The sequence below is a fragment of the Ziziphus jujuba genome, chromosome 7 (assembly GCF_031755915.1).
Source record: "Ziziphus jujuba cultivar Dongzao chromosome 7, ASM3175591v1".
Classification (NCBI taxonomy): Eukaryota; Viridiplantae; Streptophyta; class Magnoliopsida; order Rosales; family Rhamnaceae; genus Ziziphus; species Ziziphus jujuba.
Genome location: NC_083385.1, coordinates 25,990,699 through 26,011,186, shown reverse-complemented (window position 1 = coordinate 26,011,186; position 20,488 = coordinate 25,990,699). Strand labels below are relative to the sequence as shown.

Below are 20,488 nucleotides of genomic sequence, written 5' to 3'. Positions count from 1 at the left end.
GATGTGTAAAAGAATTTACCCTAACCTGTTAACCAAACCGCCGGCAGCACCATCTCCATCCTTCCACCTCTCTAGTATGGTTACGCCTTTCTCCTGTTCTCCATCATCATATTTAACAGAGGAAATTTACATTGCGTTTGGATACAATGTGAGATGCCTTAGGACAATGTATAAAGCTTGCTAAAGAAGCTTCTAACTGCATTTTTAGTCCACCATAATCACTAGTTATTACCCATAAGTTAATTATTCTGAATTTGCTTACGATGTTTATATAAGGGTTTGGGTTCAATTAAAAGGGTTTTTTGGGTATGAATGAGGTTTTTTTTTTTTTTTTTTTCCTTGTTTTATAGTAAATTTTAGGCTTATGTTTTTGGGAATTATAAGTTAAATATTTGCAATGGTATTAATAGTATTGGTATAATAAGGAAATCACAGTCAAATCGTCCATTGAAGCTCTATTCCTACTGAAGGAGGAGCTCATGCTATTTTTGAGTTCGAATCGCCCTCAATCTCATAAGGTAATTATGATATTTCTCTCATTTTCCATTGCCCTTTTTCTTTTTTTTTCTGATTAATTTCGTATTTTGTGTATTTGTTATTAAATGTATCTATTTGCATTTGTAGGAATCGAGTATGACTATATAGCAATCATCATAGTAAAAGGAGAACAATTCAGTCCAGGTTTCTCTCTCTCTCTCTCTCTCTCTAAATCCCTTTTTTTTTTTTTTTTATCCATTGAATTATTTGGCAGAGTTATGAAGCTGAATCCAATTTTTTATTCTATATATGTAGAAAATGTGACACTTTAAATGTGAAAATTTCAAACAAAACAAAGCTGTATGCAGAATGGGTGAAATTGTACCAAAAAAAAAGGAAGAAAAAAAAAAAAGGAATTTTAAGGGTATATTTCTGCAAGTTTTGTAAAGACAGGGGTGTAAATGCAAAACACCCCTGGGGTGTTAGTGCAAGGTTGGGTTTGGATTATTTGGAAGAATTTAGAAAGATGAATCCAGTTGGTTATGTATTGGTACTGGTGGATGGGGACATAGTAAGATTGAGATTTTATCTAATATCATCATCAACATATCATTTTCTAACCTAGAACATGTATTCGTTGTTTATTTGAATTAAGGAAATGAATTTACTTTATCTTATGCTATTGAATGCACCTGTATTGCTGTTTCTCTATGAATTAGTTTGAGGCTTTGGGTAAGGCCAAGTTATGTCATCCGTGCACATATATATATATATGTATATATATATATATTCTGGAATTTAGGTTCATTTGATTACAAAAGCACTTGTAATGAAGATGAGGAATTTTTGGACCTCATGTTGACTCAGTGTTACTCATCTTGTCATTTTATTATGGTTTATCATAAAATTCCTAGCTTCACCTGAAAGATCCTGTCTGTTATCTTAATTTGACTCTGGTCTCTGCATTTATTAATAACTCATTTAAAGAGCTATACTTCATTATTGAAAGTCAATAACTTAAAAGATGTACAAAAATTATGCTGTGTATTAATGCCAAAGCTCCCAAGATCATTTTTAAATAAGTAAAAATATAAAAGCATGCACAAAAAATAGATTAAAATATTAGTGAGTACGTTTTAGATAAGTAAATGACTATTATGACATTGATGAGGAAGAAAGACAACACATAGTTTAAACTTTTAACTGTCATAGCTATTTTTCAAACTTTGTATATCATGTGGAGAAACCATTGCTACTTTGAATTTACCATTAAAAAGCTAGAATTTGTATGTAAAACAATAAACCAAATGATTGAAAATTGGTATTGTTGGGTTGGTGCCAGAGTTGAAATTTGTTCTGTTCCTATACAATCTTCCATGGATAGGATGCATATAACTTCGTCAGAACTGCATTAATAATTTCTAGAGGCTTAAGAAAACTACCAGACAGACTGTAAAATACATGACGTATGTGGCATCTCTACTATGATTGTCTCAATACAAGTCATGTTTTTCATTCATTTGGAATCTGGGTTCTTTACTTATGTTTTATTATTTTCCCCTCTTTTCTCTTTTATTTTATTTTTCTTTTTTTATTTTATTCCCTTGCATCATTGCTTAAGTAATGTGCATTTATAATGGTCATCAACTAATGGGGTTTCCCTTTTATTAATGGCAGTTGATATGTTTAGGAAAATCATGTACTAGATGTAGTTTTATTGTCCATCTTTGAGGATTTGTTATTCTCGATCTAATCCAGGGATAATACTATTTTACATGACTTTACTTATATATGCTTATATATGTGCTACACTATGTTTATTAGCTGTACCATTATTGTATTCCATGTGCTATAATTATGCTTCAGATATTAACACTAATAGTTGTTCCTTTATAACCTTATATGCAGGCTGCAAATATTGTTTCCTCAAGTATACAACCTCTTCAAAATCTAGCAGTACTGGTCAATACCTTGATTGGCTTATTGCTATTACACCATCACACATGCTTGATAGTTGAAGTTATATAGATGTTTGGAGGGCATTGTTCTACTGTATACTGATACATATGTTGTAGTGTTGTTTCTGGTTTACAGAAGTACATTGAAGAAAAAATTAGTCGGATGAGAAACTTCTTGGGGTTCAATATCATATCGGAAAGGGCATTGCTTGTAAGTATTTTACTAGGCCACTATTGGGTTGATAAACTAATTGAATTGGAATTTTAAAGCAGGTAGAACAGGCTATCTTGTGTTTGTTATTATATTTGATCAACTTTATCATGTCTGTGCACTTTGGAAAAATTGCTATGACATGCAGCCTATGAAATTGGATATTTATACCTAATCCTGCTTTCATCGTTATCAGTTGGCCTCAGAAAAGAAACCTGAGATCTCAAGGTCCTGAATAACTTGGTTTATACCTATAAATATAATTTTAGGTACCTTTTGATTAATTAGCGGTGGCTGAATGGGTTTAAAGAAGAGGACTTTTAAAGGTATTTTAGTATGTGATATTTCAAGTTTGTATGCATTGATATGGCCACTTCATAAGAGCTTATCCTTAAGAGAACATTGTGGATTTATGAAATCTTCTAAGATGTTAAGAGTGCAAAACAATTGCTTAACTGGTGTCAGAGTCATGGTTGTTTTTCTGTGTTTGTGTTTGAATTATCTTGGCCTTTGTTTCTGTAATTTTTTTTCTGTTTTTCACATGGTACATCTGTATTTTTCTTCTATTGGAAGTTCTATTATTATTATTATTATAAAAACACCATATAAGAGAAATGAGAAATCCTCTAAAACCACCTCAAAATTAAAACAATGGTACTGAATTAATTCTTTCCTGCTAAGATGAATAAAATAAATACCTATTAAGTTTCAGCTTTATTTCTCAACTGGGTCTATAACTTAGCAGCCATGTCAGTATATAGAAAAGAGGCAATCAAGGGACTCTTCACTCTTTCTATACATCACACACTAACTCTAGGATATGCAAAAATTAGGTCATGGAACTGACTTGAGAAACATGAGATACCAAGTAAGAAAGAAGAAAGAAGAGGTATGGACTAATCAATTATAAGGACTCTATAAATGAAGCCATATTTTCTGCTTTATTGGGTTTCTAGGTTTTCCTTTTTTTCTTGAGTTTCTTTAGTTACATCACTCTAAAAGTATAGTATGGACAGTATCAGAATTCAGAACCTTGTAAATCTCCAAATGACACCCTTGACATGAAAACAACTTATTCATAATCACCCATAGTTGGAAAGAATTGGAAGGTTAATGTACTTGTTGGATTTTCTAGCTGTTTAGCAGTTTGGCAACTGGGAACTTTGACAGCTCAAATGTTTATGGTTTAGTATTTCCCTATTTTGCATCTGAACTTGAGGAAACTAGGTTATGTTTTTTAGTGGATGTGTACAGCATCACAACATAAACCCTCAGAACTAAGTTTGGCTTTGTGTGGAAAATCTACTGTATATGCAGATTAATTTGATACTATTTTTCATTTGTTTCAGCACTTGAAAAGCTGCTCAAAGACTGTGCTGGAAGATATGCAACCGGGGATGAATTTTTCTGGTTTGGAAACTTGCAGATACACATCATGTAACATGTTGTCTGATGCTTTTCTTCGGGCAACGTGTTGCCTGATGTGGACATAAGCAAGTTATTACTTGTGGATGTCCGCAGAAGGAAAAAATTTATACAAGCAATATGTATCACAACTTAATTACTAAACCAATACCTAAGCAAAGATTTATCAAGACAAAGTCCTAGTTGCTATTAGCTTGTCGAAGATTTTTTTATCCACAGAAGTTCACATGCTGTGTTAGCCATTGCCTGATGTTCCTGTAGGCCTTTCTAGGTTTTAAGTAATTAAGTTTCCACATTACATATGAAGGTAGAAGACCCAGTAGTAGATTGTTTCTAGTAAAACCTGGCCAGTCAGCATTGACAATAGCCTTCAATACTTAATTAACTTGAATTCCCTATTTAGGACTACTCTCAAACCTAGAGTCCCTTCTAGTTCAAGATATGGAAGAACTCTGCATATTGCTTCCCAATTAATTTGTCTTGGGATTAAGGCGAGGTATTTAGGGTCAAGGCAGAGTGTAGCAGTGTGTTTGTGGTTGTTTAGGAGTAGAGGCAAATTGTTTTGGGTTTTAAGAGAACTTCAGAAGTTTGTTAGAACATGGCAGAAAGGCTTAAGTTTACTAGGCAAAGTGCTTTATTACAATGTTGGAGTGTTATAAAATAAAGGAGGGAAAGATGGAATAAATAGACTACATCTTGATTTAGGAGTTTCACATATGTATAGGATTGATGAAAATTTAAATATAGCTTCTATCATTTTAAACATAGCTATAACTAAACCCTTTTATCCTCTTCCCTGCAAGCTGGGGTGTCGGGGCACTGTGGCCAATATATGTTGTAGACCTTTCTTGAAAGATAAGAAGTTGAAAATTCCACATCCTCATGGTTGTATTGGATGTCTTCAATTTGATCTTCTGACTTGACATGTGGAGTTATTTAATTGTTTCTCATGTCAGTAAACTATAAGAATGACCATACCTGATCTTTGTTTGAGAACAAAAGACTGAATAATCTGATTTGATTCAATAAAATCGTTAAGCTATCAACGCTGAATGACATAACCATGCTCCAGACTCTCCTGCAGTAGCAGAAAAATTCGAAAACAAAGACCACCACATTCTTCAATCTAAGGTTGTAGGAGTTCACAAACATACTAATAGAACATAAAATCTTGATAAACTGACAGTAGAAGATTAACAGCTGGTGGTTTTAGAGGAAAATATGATTAACATGATGATGGTAGGAGTAAACAGGGGACAGCACACATCAGAATGCATGGTTAAAAGTAGCAGGCAGTTAGCAGACGGTAGTACTGAACAGTTGCATATTCTTCTTTTGGTAGGCAGCAGTACATGACATAATTCTTGACCATCAAAATGACAAGGAGAAACTTAAACAGCCACAAAATTAAATGATTGAGTTTGGTGGCTTATGGCTGTATGAGAAGCAACAAATAGAGGAATATATTAATTTTCAGGTGTGCAGGAAAGTTGAACAGTTGCAAGAAACAGATAAGCTAGGATAAGCTACTGCAGTTGACAATTGTTGAAACCAGCTAGCTTTCTGCAGGGAAGATAACACGGAAGTAGATATCAGAACAGTATAGGACGTTAGGATAAATTTATGAGGGAACAGAGAGGATGCTGCTGGTTAGTAAGCCACTGAAACTTGTAGAAACATGGTGCTTTTGTTGCAGGGCTGCAGCAGGATTAGTTTAGGTATAAGGAATTATAGCACAGGTAGTGATTCTTCTAAAATGGAGGATTTCCTGAATCATTTTAAGTTATTTTTGTGACCAACGCACTCTTGGGTAGAGATAGCAATTATAACACAAAATCTGGTAGAGTAGTCATAGGAACACCATAACTTCGCCATACCAGTAGAGAGAAGATACTATAGGTACTTATTTATTTATTTTACTTCCTTAAAATTTTCTTTTCAGTCTGCACTACAAAGCTTTTGATCATTCATTAACTTAAGAGTGGAGAATGAACCATAACTGAAGATAAGCCAGTAAACAGTATCAATCATTATACCTTTCAAGTTAAACAAAACCCAATATTGAAGGGGAATTTCTATCATTTAAATCTTCAAGAAAAATATGGATCCGCTTAAAAGCACTGTATAGTTGTTAGCTAAATATATTTCCAAGTTTATCCTATAAGATATGTCAAAAGCCTATTTGCTTAGTTGCTACTACAGTTATTGTTTTTTTCCTCTTTCTTTTCTGGGTGTCTGGGCTTCCATCTGTTGTTTTTGTTGGAATGTAACCTGCTGTGCTGGCGTGGAGGTCAATGCAGATGTGGATAAAAGAGGATGCATATGTGTATTTCACAGTGGCTCATATGCCATGTGTCATAGAAGTCACTAGAAGAATGAATGTGTGAGTACGTGAAAGTGTGAGAGAGAGAAAATACAGATTTATGCTTTATAACAAATTTGTAATCATTGCATTTATTATGTAAGCAAAAATATTTTTGTTTTTATTGTTACATTGAGAAAATATGAAATATACAAGCAGAGCTCACGTTTTCTCTCCTCTAACTTTTCTCTCAAGCTATCATCATCACTACAAAATATACCAAAAAATATAGAATTCATCAAGCTCCATTAATATGGTATCAGAGCTTGTTGAATCTGAGTTGGGAGTAAACACTGTGATTTGAAAAAAAAAAAAAAAATTAGAGTAAATCTAAGCTTTGATTAGAAAGTGCTAGCTAAAGCTTCATATCTGCATCATCAATAGCTCCAATATTTTCGAGTGAGAACTATGAGTTCTGGAAAATCAAAATGGTAACTATTTTCAAATCCTTTGAGATTTGGAAATTCCTGGAGAAAGGAATTCCAATTTCTGATGGAAAGCAGAAAAGGAAGATTGAAGAAGCTACAGGAAGCTCAGCTATGGAAGATGATGAACAAATGATGGAGTTTTACATGAAGGATGTGAAAGCTTTGGGAATTATTCAAGATGTAACAGATCAGATTTTCCAGAGGATAGCAAATGCAGAGACCTCAAAGAAGCTTGGGAGCTATCGTATAAAGAATTCCATGGTGGAGATCATGTAAGATCTGTGAAATTGCAAAGTTTAAGGAGAGAATTCGAATATACAAAGATGAAGGATGATGAAACATTGTCTGGTTATCTTACTAGGCTAAATGATCTAATAAATCATATGAAAACATTTGAAGAGACACTGTCTAATGAGAGAATGGTCCAAAAGGTATTAATCAGTTTAACAAAAGCATATGAACCTATTTGTTTGGTGATAGAAAATACTAAGGACATAGCATCAGTGGAATTTCAAAAAGTAATTGCAATTTTGAAAAGTCAAGAGCAGAGACTTGACTTGCAAGTTACTAACTCCACAGAGAAAGCATTTTCTACATTATTTGTGAACTCCAAAATACAAAACAAGGGAATAACACAAGCTAATATTGCTAAGTTTCAGAGGTCATGGTCTTCAAAAGAGAAGAAATGGGAACCTAAGCAGAGATTTCAGTAAAGGTTTCATGGAGCTCAAATGACAAACACACATGCTGCAAACACTGTTCACGGTGGAAATAAATAGCAAGTTGGAGGCAGTCAAGGCGATTCAAAACCACAATGTAAAACCAGTGGTAAATACCATTTTGGAGAATATAGGTTTAAAGGAAAGCCAAAATGCTATAATTATGAGGTTTGAACATTGGGCAAGAGAATGTACAAATGGAAGGAATGTGTAGAAGGTAAATTGTACAAATCAGATGGAACTGTCAGGTAATATGTTCTATGTTGCTAGTCAAACTGATAGCTCTAGCAAAAGCAGTGAATGATATATAGACAGTGGCTGCAGCAACCACATGACAGGGAATATCAATTTATTGGTTGATGTTAAGAGAAATTTGTTTGGAAGAGCCTAAATTCCTAATGGAACACTAAAGAATATAGCTGGGAAAAGTACACTCGTGATTGACACTGACAAGGGAAAGAAACATATCAAAGAAGTATTGTATCTACCTGGTTTGAAAGAAAATCTATTGAGTGTTGGTTAAATGGATGAGCATGGTTATTATCTAATGTTTGGTGGAGGAATGTATTATGTTTATGATGGACCAACACTAGAAAATCTGATTGTGAAAGTGAAGGCAAAGACAAATAGATGCTAGCCATTGACTATGACATCGAGTGAGCAAATTGCATTAAGAGTTCAAGCTGAATTCAGTGTAGAAACTTAGCATAAAAGAATGGGACATCTCCATTTGAATGCATTACTTGAACTCAAGAGGAAGGATATGGTCTTGGGTTACCAAAACTTGGAGAAATGATAAAGGTTTGTGAAGGATGCCAATTTGGAAAACAACATAGAGAAGTTTTTTGAAAGAATGGTGCATGGAGAGCAAATCAGCCACTACAACTAATTCATACTGATTTGTGTGGTCCAATGCAAACAGAGACACTTACTGGAAATAGGTATTTTATATTATTTGTAGATGATTGTACACGTATGATTTGGGTATACTTTCTAAGAAACAAATCTGAAGCCTTCATTTGTTTTAAGAAATTCAAAGTAATGGTAGAGCTGTAAAGTAGTTTTAAGATTAAGTGCTTAAGGAGTGATAGAGGAGGAGAATTTCTATCTGTAGAGTTTATAAAATTCTGTGAATTTGAGGGAATCCAAAGGCAACTGATAGTGGCCTACCCTCCTCAACAGAATGGGGTGGTTGAAATGGCCAAGGCCATGCTACATGATAAACAAATGCCCTATTATTTGTGGGGAAAAGCTATTCATAAAGCTGTGTATTTGTTAAATAGATGCCCCACTAAAGCTTTGAATAATGTTACTCCTTTTGAAGCTTATAGTAGAAAAAATCTGGTGTAGCACATTTGAAAATTTTGGATCTCTTTATTATGTTCATGTACCAACTGAGACAAGGCAAAAATTGGATCCCAAAAATGCAAAAGGAATCTTTGTTGGCTATGGAACCTGTGAGAAAGGATATAGGGTATTTGATCCGATAGCTAAAAGGTTGATTTTATCAAGGGATGTTGTATTTGATGAAAAAAGCTCATGGGATTGGAAGAAAGATGAGAGAAATGATGGTGGAAGGTTAATTTCAGTAGCCAGGGATGTTTGTAAAGCTTCAGAAGAGGTGAATTCAGTATTCGAAGATGCTTATCAAACACTAGAAAGATCAGCACACGGGGTGTTTAATTCAAAAGAAGCTACAAGCAGTAGTAAGGATATACACATAGAAGCATAAATATGGATTCTACACACCCTGAAGCTAGTGAAATGCAAGCTAAATTTGACCACACACCAATGAAATGGAGAAGTTTGTTTGATATTTTAGCAAAATGCAATAATTGCATTATTGAACCTAAAGACTACAATGAGGCAACACAAGATCAGTCCTGGATCAATGCAATGATAGATGAGTTGAAAATAATTGACAAAAACAAAACTTAGGAGTTAGTGACTAGATCAACAGATAAGCCTGTAATTTGTCAAATAGGTATACAAGACTAAACCCTATCTAGATGGCTCAATTTAAAAGAATAAAGCAAGGTTAGTGGCTAAAGGATATGCACAGAAACCAGAAGTGGATTTTAATGAGACTTTTGCTCCTATTGCCAAACTCAATACCATCAAGACTTTAATTGCTTTAGCAGCTCACAAAAGCTGGAAATTGTACCAGCTTGATGTTAAATCAGCCTTTTTAAATGATGTGCTGCAAGAGGAGGTTTATGTAGAACAACCAGATGATTTTGTCATTGAGGGGCATGAGGATAAAGTATATAAACTGCACAAGGCATTATATGGGTTGAAACAGGCTCCTCGAGCCTGGTATAGTGAGATTGATGCATATTTCAGTGAGAATGGTTTTCAAAAGAGTCAAAGTGAGCCACTCTTTATACAAAAATCAGGGGAGAAAAAGGAATGTTGATTGCTATATATGTTGATGACATAATGTATGTAGGAAATGATGATGAAATGTTGCATTGGTTTAAGGAAAATATGATGAAAATGTATGAAATGACAGATTTAGGATTGCTACATCATTTTCTGGGTATGGGAGTAATACAAACAGGTTCCAGCATTTTCGTGCACTAGAAGAAATATGCTTCCACATTGCTAAACAAGTTTGGCTTAACAAATTGCAATCTAGTTCTCACACCATTAGTTGCAAATGAGAAACTCAGCAAAGAAGATGGAATGGAGCTGCAGATGAAGAGGTGTATCGGAAAATTGTGGGAAGTCTTCTATACCTTACAGCTACAAGAACAGATATCATGTTTGCTGCAAGTCTTCTAGCAAGATTCATGCATTGTCCCATAAAGAAGCATCTTAGTATAGCAAAAAGAGTACTAAGGTATGTCAAAGGTACCTTAGACTATGGAATAGGATATGTCAAGGGAATACAAATTATATTAGTGGGATGTTGTGACAGTGATTGGAGTGGATCTGTGGATGATATGAAAAGCACATCTAGATATGCTTTTAGTTTTGGAAGTGGAGTGTTTTCATGGGCTTTGGTTAAACAAAACAGTGTAGCACTTTCTACAGCTGAGGCAAAATACATAAGTGCCTCAGAAGCAACTGCACAGGCAATTTGGCTTCGATTTGTGTTGAAAGATTTTGGTGAAATGCAAATAGAAGCTACATCTCTGCAATGTGATAATACCTCAGCAATTGTCATCACTAGGAATCCAATTTTTCACCAGAAAACCAAGCACATTGACAGGAGGTACCACTTCATCAAAGAAGCTTTGCAAGATGGAATTGTAGACTTGACGTATTGTGCTTCTAAAGAAAAAATTACAGGTATATTTACCAAGTCTTTACCAAGAGATAGATTCAATTACTTGAGGGAAAAGCTTGGAGTTGTTTCTACACAAAGGTTACAGGGAAGTGTTGGAATATAACCTACTGTGTTGACGTGGAGGTCAATGAAGATGTGGATAAATGAGGCTGTATAGGTGTATTTCACAGTGGCTCATATGCCATGTGTCATAGAACTAACTAAAAGAATGAATGTGTGAGTGCGTGAAAGTGAGAGAGAGAAATTATAGATTTATACCTTATAACAAATTTGTAATCATTGCATTTATGATGTAAGCAAAAATATTTTTGTTTTTACTGTTACAGTGAGAAAATATGAAATACACAAGCTGAGCTCACTTTTTTCTCTACTCTAACTTTTCTCTCAAGCTATCATCATCTTCACTACAAAATATACCAGAAAATATAGAATTCTTCAAGCTCCATTAACAGTTTTCTGGTAACTTCTGATATACCCATTTCAGAACTTGAGCATCAAACTGAAGAGTTTATTTTTGAGTCTTTCCATACTTCATGTGTTTAGTCTGTTCTATACTTTACAGTCTTAATGTCGTGAGACCCTGAGCACCATTTTACCATCAGAATGTCGATACTTAGTGACATACTTCACAGATTCAGGATCAGCATGGAACACCTGTTTGGATCACTCAAAAAATTTGATCCTTGTAGGTATTATATAAACCAGTACCTCCAAGTGGGACACAAAAGGGATTAGGGGAATTCGGCGATCTGCGGATGCCGGTAAATCACAGTCTTAAGGCAAGGGTTTGGGATGAGTTGTTACTGAGGAATTAGTATTTTTTTTTTTCAGATCAAAGAGAGGGAAAGATGGAAGGAAAAACCCCTTAATCAGAGTTACATATTCATAGATATGGGACTGACATAAAATTACATAAACCCTTGATAAATATGATAAGAGGATACGAGGATAAAGGATAAGACAATTATAGAAAAATAGACCATAATCTCAAGTCGAAAGGTCAAAGTTAAAAGGTCTTACGACAAAATTATCATAGTAACCTCGTAAATAAATGTTTTTTTTTTTTTTTTTAATAGTCAAATATGAAACAGGTAAAGAGTTTTTTATAACATGTTCACATTCATAATTCTTTTTCTTTTTGTTTCTTTGATGTAGAATTTTCAGATTTATAGACACTGACATGCCAACCTGTTCTTTGTCAAATTCTGAAATATACTAGTCTAAAGTGCCCTTGTTCATATTTTGTGCAGAATTAGTTCTGAGGCATACCCTCAGCTGCCAGGATTCCAAGTTGCAATGCCTGACAAGCAGCCTGATGCTTCTTCCTCGGGCACAAGTTAAACAAATGGGTTGAGAAGGTACATTGAAACATTGCAGAGACCTGTTACTTTTTATATAGACTAGACAAAAATGTGGAACAATAAATTTTAAGGCAAAATCTATCTCTTTCAGTTTTCGTAATTGTGTTTACTACCATTGACGTTCAGATGCATTATTCCTGAAATCTGATAGAAAGGCATTACTTCTATTCTTCTGAAACTTTTTGTTTTCGATAATTATCGGATCTCCTCTTCAACATTCTTAAGCAGCAGTGCCTCTCTGATGTTTGAAGTAAAGCGTTTAAGTGCACTTTGTAATAAGAAGTCATACTAGGAACTGTTCCTAAACAATATTTTTAAGTACTGCATGTGAAAAGTTACATAAATAGATGGTTTGTGAAACGAGTGGTTAAGTGTTCTTACATAATACATTACTGGTGTTTGTAAATATTTTGTTCAAAATAAAGGAAAATCTTAATTTCCATTTCCATCACCATTATCATCTATCATTATTTTATTTTTATTATTGTTAATCTACATTTCTTTATATATATATATATATATAAATATATATTATTTGGCATGCTAGCTACTGTGGGTGAAGTTGCCTATCACATGATGGGCCAGTTAGTTATGGCTATCATATCTGCATAATTTGCACAATTTAACGGCTATGTATGGTTGTGCCTCTTTTTTTAGCGGGCGACTTCCCTACCGTAGCATTTTTTTCGTATTATTTGGATAGCAACCTAATTCTCATATTTTGGCTTTGAACATGTGATTTGACATGTGAATTGCAATTTTCTCTCTCATTGTTTCTCCTTTATTTAGTTGCTAATACTATAAAGTTTGAGACTGTTGGCCCTGTTTGGTTTTTTTCACTTATGTCTTAATAGACATAAGTGTGCCTTAGATCTAAATAGACTTTTGCCTTAAATCATTAGACATTTGGTTTATTTTTTCTTTTAGAGACATAGGTAGTGTTAATATGGAAAAGACTGAATTCCCTATAATTAATAAAACATTTTGGATATTTATAAATATTATAACCAGAGAATAATATTTAGGATTTTGATGAGGGTAATTTTGGGAAACAAATTTGAATAAGAGTTTTTTTTATTTAAGACATAAGTGAAAAATTTTCACTTTTTAGAATAAGATAAAAATGTCTTACATTAAGTGTTAAGTGGAAAAAAAAAAACAAAAATAAAATATCTTATATCTTAAAATAAGTAAAAATAAGTGATAAGTGAAAAAAAGAAACAGGGCTCTCACTACCCTTTGCTTAGAAAGGGAGCCAGAGGCCCTAGCTGTTTCTTGCTCATGTCCAACATTTACAATTAAATAAAACTATTTTCCTCTTGTTTGCTAACCATTATGTTTTTGGTTTTTGTTTTTGCTTTTGTCTAAGTGATCAAACAATTTTTTTTTTTTTTCAATCAAAATGAGTCTCATTCTATAAACCGTTTGAAATGATTTTCAATTGTGTTCGCATATTTTCATTTTAATTTTGAAGCTTGATTTTTTTAATTTATAGTTTACGAAAAAGTTTAAGATCCTGTTTGACATAGTTTTGCAGAAATTATTTTTTATTTTTAACATGTAAAAACTATTTGTGAAAGTATTTAAATAATTTTTTGAAAATGATTTAAACCTAGGGATGAACTAGAAGTGGAAAGAGAAGTAAAGGGTATGTCAAACAAAACTTTATTACCTCTTAAAACACAAGCTAATTATAACAACTGTGCCTTTGAACAGATGCCTAGATAACAATAACCAAATGTGATAATTCTTGGATACTTGTTTCAATCAAAGTTCGGTATACATAATTAAAGTAAAGCCATTGAAAGAATTGCAAACCAAAAATCAAAAACATGAATGTTAACCAATTAGCACTTGGTTTTTTAATTTTCTCAACAAGATGTTGATTCTTTTTTTTTTTTTTTTTTTGGGTGAATACTTGAGTTTCAGAAATTAACACGGAATGTAAATTTAGATTCATCTAAGATTTTGAAGTATTTTGCACATGGATATGCTCGATAAATTTTCAATATATGTTTGCAAAACATAACCAGTAGTAGACTGAATATTAAAAGGCTAGGATCGGTACACCGAACAAGACACCAAATGATTGAAAGTTTGTAATGTTAGTTTTGGTGCACAGTCAAAAGTTTTTTTTTTTTTTTGGTTGTTTGTTTGGTATTTTTTTGGCAAAAACCAAACAATTTGGTTTGTTTTTGTTTATGTGCAGGGGGGCTACTTTAAATTAGATTAGAAAAATAAAAAATCTATGGTAATAAAAATAATAAAAATTACGTAAAAATAAATTTGACACAATTAGGACGACTATATTAATTTGTAAAACACAATCAAATCATAGGTTTTTTTTTTTTTCTTGCACAGAAAAATAAGACTTAATAAGCTGAAATGATAAAATAAAATAAAAAATTAATAATAATAAAGTCTTGCTGGAAAAATAAAAATAAACCGAATGAATATCTAAAAAATTATAGAAAGATTCTAAAATAAAGATTCCAGAGTTGTAGTTTTGATGTTTGTACAGAGATGTCCTTCTTGCTCCTAATGCACCTTTTATATGTTAAAGTATCCATGAAAGGGAAACTTCCATTGTTGGTAAAAAATAGCCTTGATATCCTCTAAATCCCATGAAGGTAGAGATCTTCCATTTAAAGCATTTTTTTCCATTTCAATAACAATTTGAATTTTGTCCATGTTTAGGCACCATTCAACCTTGAAATTTTAATCAAATATTTGATTAAAACATCAATGTGAATCTGGTCTTATACTCCAAGAATAAATTAGCTTTTTCAGGCCTTCAATCACTCTAATTAATCAATAATTTACCATATTATTATTAAATAAAAATAATAATAAAAATGGTAAATATATGGTTCATATAGTGTTGCTACACATTCCTGTGGGGAAGGAATAAACCTCACCAGAATTGCATAATTTTTACAAGGTTTATGTAAAATTAGTAGACAAATTACCATATTTACCAAAAAAAAAAAAAAAAAAAAAAGCACATATTACTAGATTAATATACATTAGAAGAAAAATGACATGGATTGGCATTGGCATAATATAAAAACGAACAGGAAATTAGGCTCCCACAACCACAAGACAACTCTGCAAACCCATGACCCTAGGCAAAACTGGATGCAGGACCAGAGGAGCTCTGTTTGTGAAATCCTCATCGACATTTGAAATTCCCTGCCTGCGTAAATTTGTCACTATTAACATCTAACAAAGTTCAAATGCTTCTAAGAATTGCATATTTAACTCATTTAGCATTAATAACTCATAGGGCTGCTTCAGTTTAAATAATCAATCAACAAAAGCTTGGTCAGAGATCGACAATCTCTAAAAGCAAATAGATAATAACACAATCAAAAATCACCAATAGATGCTCAGTTACAATCATCATTTGAGATATGTTACCCAAATTCAAAAAAAAATTTAAGAAAATTGAAAAACCCGTCATGGAACATATAGGTGAAAAACTCAATGATATTTACAATAAAAAAAGGGTTTTAAAAAAAAAATAATGGAAAAATTATCTTACTTATGATGCTCATAAATCATGATCAAATGGGCTCATCATCTATTACAATGTGGGGGATGTAAGAAATGTTGTTCCAGTCTTCCTCTTTATCCCTCTGCAACCCTTCTTTCTGAATGTTAGGACATCCACTGATACTTAAGGAAACAAGAGAGGTAGGCAAGCCTTGTTCTGCCAACTTTTGCAATTGAGGACAGGACCTGATGTTTAGAAGTTTGAGAGAGGTTAGTTGTTGAAGCCCCTTTATGTTCAGACTCTTAAGAATTGCAAGTCCCATGATGTCAAGAGCTGTTAGAGTGGAAGGAAGCAACCCGACGTCCGGAAAAGATTCCACAACTCCTCCTTCTCCTTCGTCTAGGATTTGAAAGTACGTAAGAGCTTGGAGTGATTGCAAACTCCACTTCATTCTGTTTGCAGTGAGTTTACAGCAGTTCCAAACAGAAAGTGTACCTAGTTTAGAGGGTAGACCGCCTTCAGGAAATGACTCCAACTCTGGACAATCATTCATATGCAGGAATTCGAGAGACGGGAGGAGGTTACACATTTGCTCAGGAAGCTTCTTTAATTTCTTGCAGCCTGAAACTTCAAGACTGCTCAGATTGGTGGCGTGCAATCCGCCTTCAGGGAAAGACATGAATTTGTGGCAGGAAGAGATTCGCAGATTTGTTAGAGATGTTAGGTCCTTGCGTAGAAGCCCATCTGAGACTGTGAGGGATTCTAGTTCTACACACCCATAGATATTGAGGTCGTTAAGGTTGGAAAAGAAATCCAGGGGATACGATTCAAGTGACAAATTAAATATGCTAAGCCTCTCAAGGGATGCCGCCAGTGAATCGTGAGCTGGGAATTCTAATTGGTCATGACTATGAATATTAAGTTCTCTGAGTGTAGGGGGCAGACATCCAATTGGAAATGTAACTGGAACAATGAAATTGAAAATATTTAGACGCTGGAGATGACAATAAGTTTGGCTTGTAAATGCCCTTATCAAAAATTTTAGAGCAAGAAATCCGCCAAGTACAATTGATTCCACAGTTTGTGGCAGTTCCTGCATGTGTAGAATTTCGCCTGAGCTTAACTCCAAATGACGGAGAGCTGGAAGCCATGGAAGCGACGGGGCAAGCTTCTGACACCCAACAATTTTAAGCTTTGTTAAGGATGGAAGGTTGTGAAGCACATTGATCGTCCTTAGCCTATCACAATTACTTATTTCGAGCGCTTGGAGCTTAGAGAAAACTTCACCATCTTCAACTTCAATTGAAGACCATTCTTCCAATGTTGACATATTAATGAGACTTAAACATTCCAGTGATGCGAATGCCTTTCTCATAGAAGAACCATTAGTTCCATAAAACTCGGTGCCCACAGTCACCACTCCACTAAGATCATGAATATATAGAGTTTTGAGGGAAGGTAGCTGTCCAACTGGTGGCAAACAATTGCAATATCTACAATTTCCAAGCTCTATAAATTGTATGATACAGAATGAATGATCCCCCAACCAGTTTGGGAATGTTGTACCTCCATATCCATTAATGCAAAGCCTTTTTAAGTTTGTATGGGGCAATAGCTTTTCTAGTACTTCTCTGTCATGTTTTGAATCATTGGTATCGCCTTCCCAAAACAAATGCAACACTTCAAGGTACTTCTTGTCCACCAAGTTAGCTTCTGAAGCATCCTTGGCACTTACAACATTTTGTAAATTCTTGATGGTAAGTTCTCCTTGAAGATTTTGAAGCTCCCTCAACTCTCCTATTTTGGTTTCATTATCTTTTCCAACAAGAAAAGTACTCAATGTCTGGAGACTTTTCAATTTACCAATTTGTTTTGGCATATCTACCAGTTTGTTGCAGTACCGAATATCAAGATGTCGCAAGTTAATGAGATTATGCATATGTTCAGGCAGCTCAATGAGATTTTTGCAATTTGACAAGTTTAATGTTTGTAAATTATGCAACATGCTCACAGATTTTGGCAATATCTTGATCAAAGTGCCAGAGAGGTCAAGGTAGCGAAGATGCTTCAGCTCACCAATTGATTCAGGCAACTTCTTCAGATTTTTGCATGTAGACAACGACAATACTCTCAAACACCTCAACTTCAAGATTACATCATTCACCACTTTGTTAGATAAGAGGTTAAACGACCATTCAGATGATGGTAAAATGGTACGCAAACAAGTTGTTTTGGAAATGGAACTGAATCTCTTAATAAAAATAGGCTCTACAATAGCTAGATGACGCACCTTCGTTGCAATTTCATCCAAGTTGTCACCTTCTAATGCTAAGCAAAAATCCTTGGATACATATTTGGCTAAATCATGCACAAGGTCATGCATGACAAAGCAAGATTCTTCTTCTGCACTACTTGATGTTTGAAAAAACGAACAAGATGCTAACTCATTAAAATATTCATCTCCTGCATCTTCCATTCTTTTATTTCGCTTTGGTGGCTGCAAAAGATTCTCTGCCATCCACAACAAGACCAATTGGTGCTTTCTAAATTTATAGTCTTTGGGAAATATTGAACAAAAAGCAAAACATCGCTTTAGGTGTGAAGGCAGATGGTTGTAACTTAACCTTAAAGCGGGTAGAATATTGCTCTCATTATCTGACAAATCCCAAATCTTACTATCTAGTATTCTTTCCCATTCTCTAACTTCTACTTTGGTGCGCAAGAGGCCTCCAAGTGTTTTTGCAGCTAAAGGCAAGCCCTTGCATTTTTCGACAATTTTTCTACCGATCGTTTCCAGGTTTGAACGTGAACTAAAATCTCCATTCTCAAATGCATGCTTTCCAAAAAGTTTCCAGCAATCTTCATCATTTAACTGCCCAAGATAATGATTTGGAACAGTGCACATTATCTGCGCAACAATCTTACTGCGCGTTGTTACAAGAATCTTGCTTCCTTTAGCCCCATATTTAAAAGGTTTACTCATGTTCTCCCAATTCACATAATTTTTATTCCACACATCGTCTAAAACAATTAAGAACTTCTTTCCCATTAGCCTCTCTTTCAACATGGATTGAAGCATATCCAAATTTGTGCTATCATAAAAATGATAATGAGACTTGGTTATTGAACAGAGGATTGTTTTTGTTACTTTACAAATATCAAACTCCTCAGAGACACAAACCCATGATTTGAGCTTAAAGTGCTTCTCAACTCTATGATCATTGTATACTGATTGAGCAAGTGTGGTCTTGCCAACACCACCCATGCCTACTATTGGAATCACAGACACTTTATTGCCGCCCTCGTCATCTTTTAGCAACAACTTGATTATATCATCCTTATCCTCATCTCTACCATAGACCTCGGATTCGTCTATCAAAGAAGTCGTTGCTGGTCTTGGTGTTTGTTTATTCCCAACAGCCTTAACAAGACCGAGGACATATATTCGCTCTTCAAGAAATTTCAACCTTTTAAGAATATCCTCCATCTTTTTCTGTTTCCTATCTCGATCATTTAAATTGAGAGAAGTTGAAAGGAAATTGAGAAACTTACTTGTGTTGGACAACAACATTTTTGGTGATCCAGATGATTCAAAGTTTGAATATTGTAGCAAAGCATGATCGGTTGCAATCTCATCCAAGAGATCATCTGCATCATAGAAAGCATCTTCCAGCTCATCCAGCCACTGCTTCACATCCGGGTTTGCCATCTGCTTCTCCTCAGCATCATTGAGCACTGCCTTAACAGCTGATAGTACTGTCTTCAAATTGTTGATGAGCTGATGAACATGATCATGATCATGACCATGACAGAGTCTTTTTGGTCGCAGGTAGTCCACCACCTCACGAGTAGACAGCTTATCAAACAACACTTGAAGGGTAGCAGACAGAAAAGCTCCACCCACCAATTCTGCAGCCATTATTTTCTTCAGAATTAGAGATCAAGTTGCAAAACCAGAAATCTGAGCCAAGAAATTTTTTTGCAGATGGAAAAAATGGTAGGTGGACTTTGGATTTTATTTAGCTTTTAGTTTGGTCCGTGTGGTGGACCTCACACGGCTTATAGTTTCCATAAGCATAAACAAACACAACCATTAGATGGAAACTTTTGAGCTCGTATTAATTTTATAAGAAGACAAAAATATACCCTTCCATTTTCAGCTATATTTCAATATGACCCCTTAATTATTACATAAATAACAAATTACCCATCTCTCAATTTTTCTCTTTAATTTTTAATTTGATGATATTAACATTCCAGTATTCACATTAACTGCTTATGTAAACAATATATTTCTAGATTATAGCTTATGCAGCAATTGTTCATATTCATACCAAGCAATTGCAAACTATATAAAAGTAATTTTCTTATACACATGAATAAAATATCTATTATGACAATAAGAAGGAGATCATTGAAAATAATACCATAACTAATTTTTTGCACTTATTTAGATCATTGAAAATAATACTATAACTAATTTTTCATACATTAAACAAGTAAATTTTAATAAAAATTTTGCTTTCTGTCATCACAGCTGAAAATAACTAGATATTGTAAATTTTAATAAGGGTATTTAATTATATTATTTTTTAATACAAAAATTTTAAGAGTAAACCATTTAATAATAATAATTTATATTGCCATATCCTAAACTCTTTAATGATAGTTATTTATACTGCCATATTGTATGTAAGTTTCGTTAGTTATAGTTTACTTATGATGACAAATAGTATTTTTTTTTAACAAATATGATTAT

At 33.9% G+C, this 20,488-nt stretch overlaps 1 protein-coding gene and 1 long non-coding RNA gene across 5 annotated transcripts; one reads left to right on the top strand and one right to left on the bottom strand.

Annotated features, from left to right (window-relative positions):
• Nucleotides 1–124: 124 nt before the first annotated feature.
• On the top strand, nucleotides 125–12,400 carry LOC107425693 (uncharacterized). Of its 4 annotated transcripts, XR_007242446.2 has the most exons (5): nucleotides 125–518; nucleotides 625–681; nucleotides 2,386–2,646; nucleotides 2,916–2,972; nucleotides 3,996–6,613. It is a non-coding gene; the product is annotated as an uncharacterized LOC107425693 (long non-coding RNA). The 4 variants fall into 4 exon arrangements; XR_009639639.1 differs by lacking the exons at nucleotides 2,916–2,972; nucleotides 3,996–6,613 and adding an exon at nucleotides 12,123–12,400; XR_001582144.4 differs by lacking the exon at nucleotides 2,916–2,972 and having other exon boundaries at nucleotides 6,372–6,613.
• A 2,693-nt stretch (nucleotides 12,401–15,093) lies between these two features.
• LOC107425645 (putative disease resistance RPP13-like protein 1) lies at nucleotides 15,094–19,815 on the bottom strand. The gene is made up of 2 exons (XM_060819179.1): nucleotides 15,778–19,815; nucleotides 15,094–15,429 (listed from the first exon to the last, which is right to left on the bottom strand). The coding sequence occupies exon 1, from the start codon at nucleotides 19,646–19,648 to the stop codon at nucleotides 15,800–15,802; it is 3,849 nt and encodes a 1,282-aa protein (XP_060675162.1). The 5' UTR covers nucleotides 19,649–19,815; the 3' UTR covers nucleotides 15,094–15,429; nucleotides 15,778–15,799.
• Between the last annotated feature and the right edge of the window lie 673 nt (nucleotides 19,816–20,488).

What these genes read in the sequence shown, in the direction of transcription:
- LOC107425645 (XM_060819179.1), bottom strand. Translation starts at nt 19,648, where the DNA reads ATGGCTGCAGAATTGGTGGGTGGAGCTTTTCTGTCTGCTACCCTTCAA.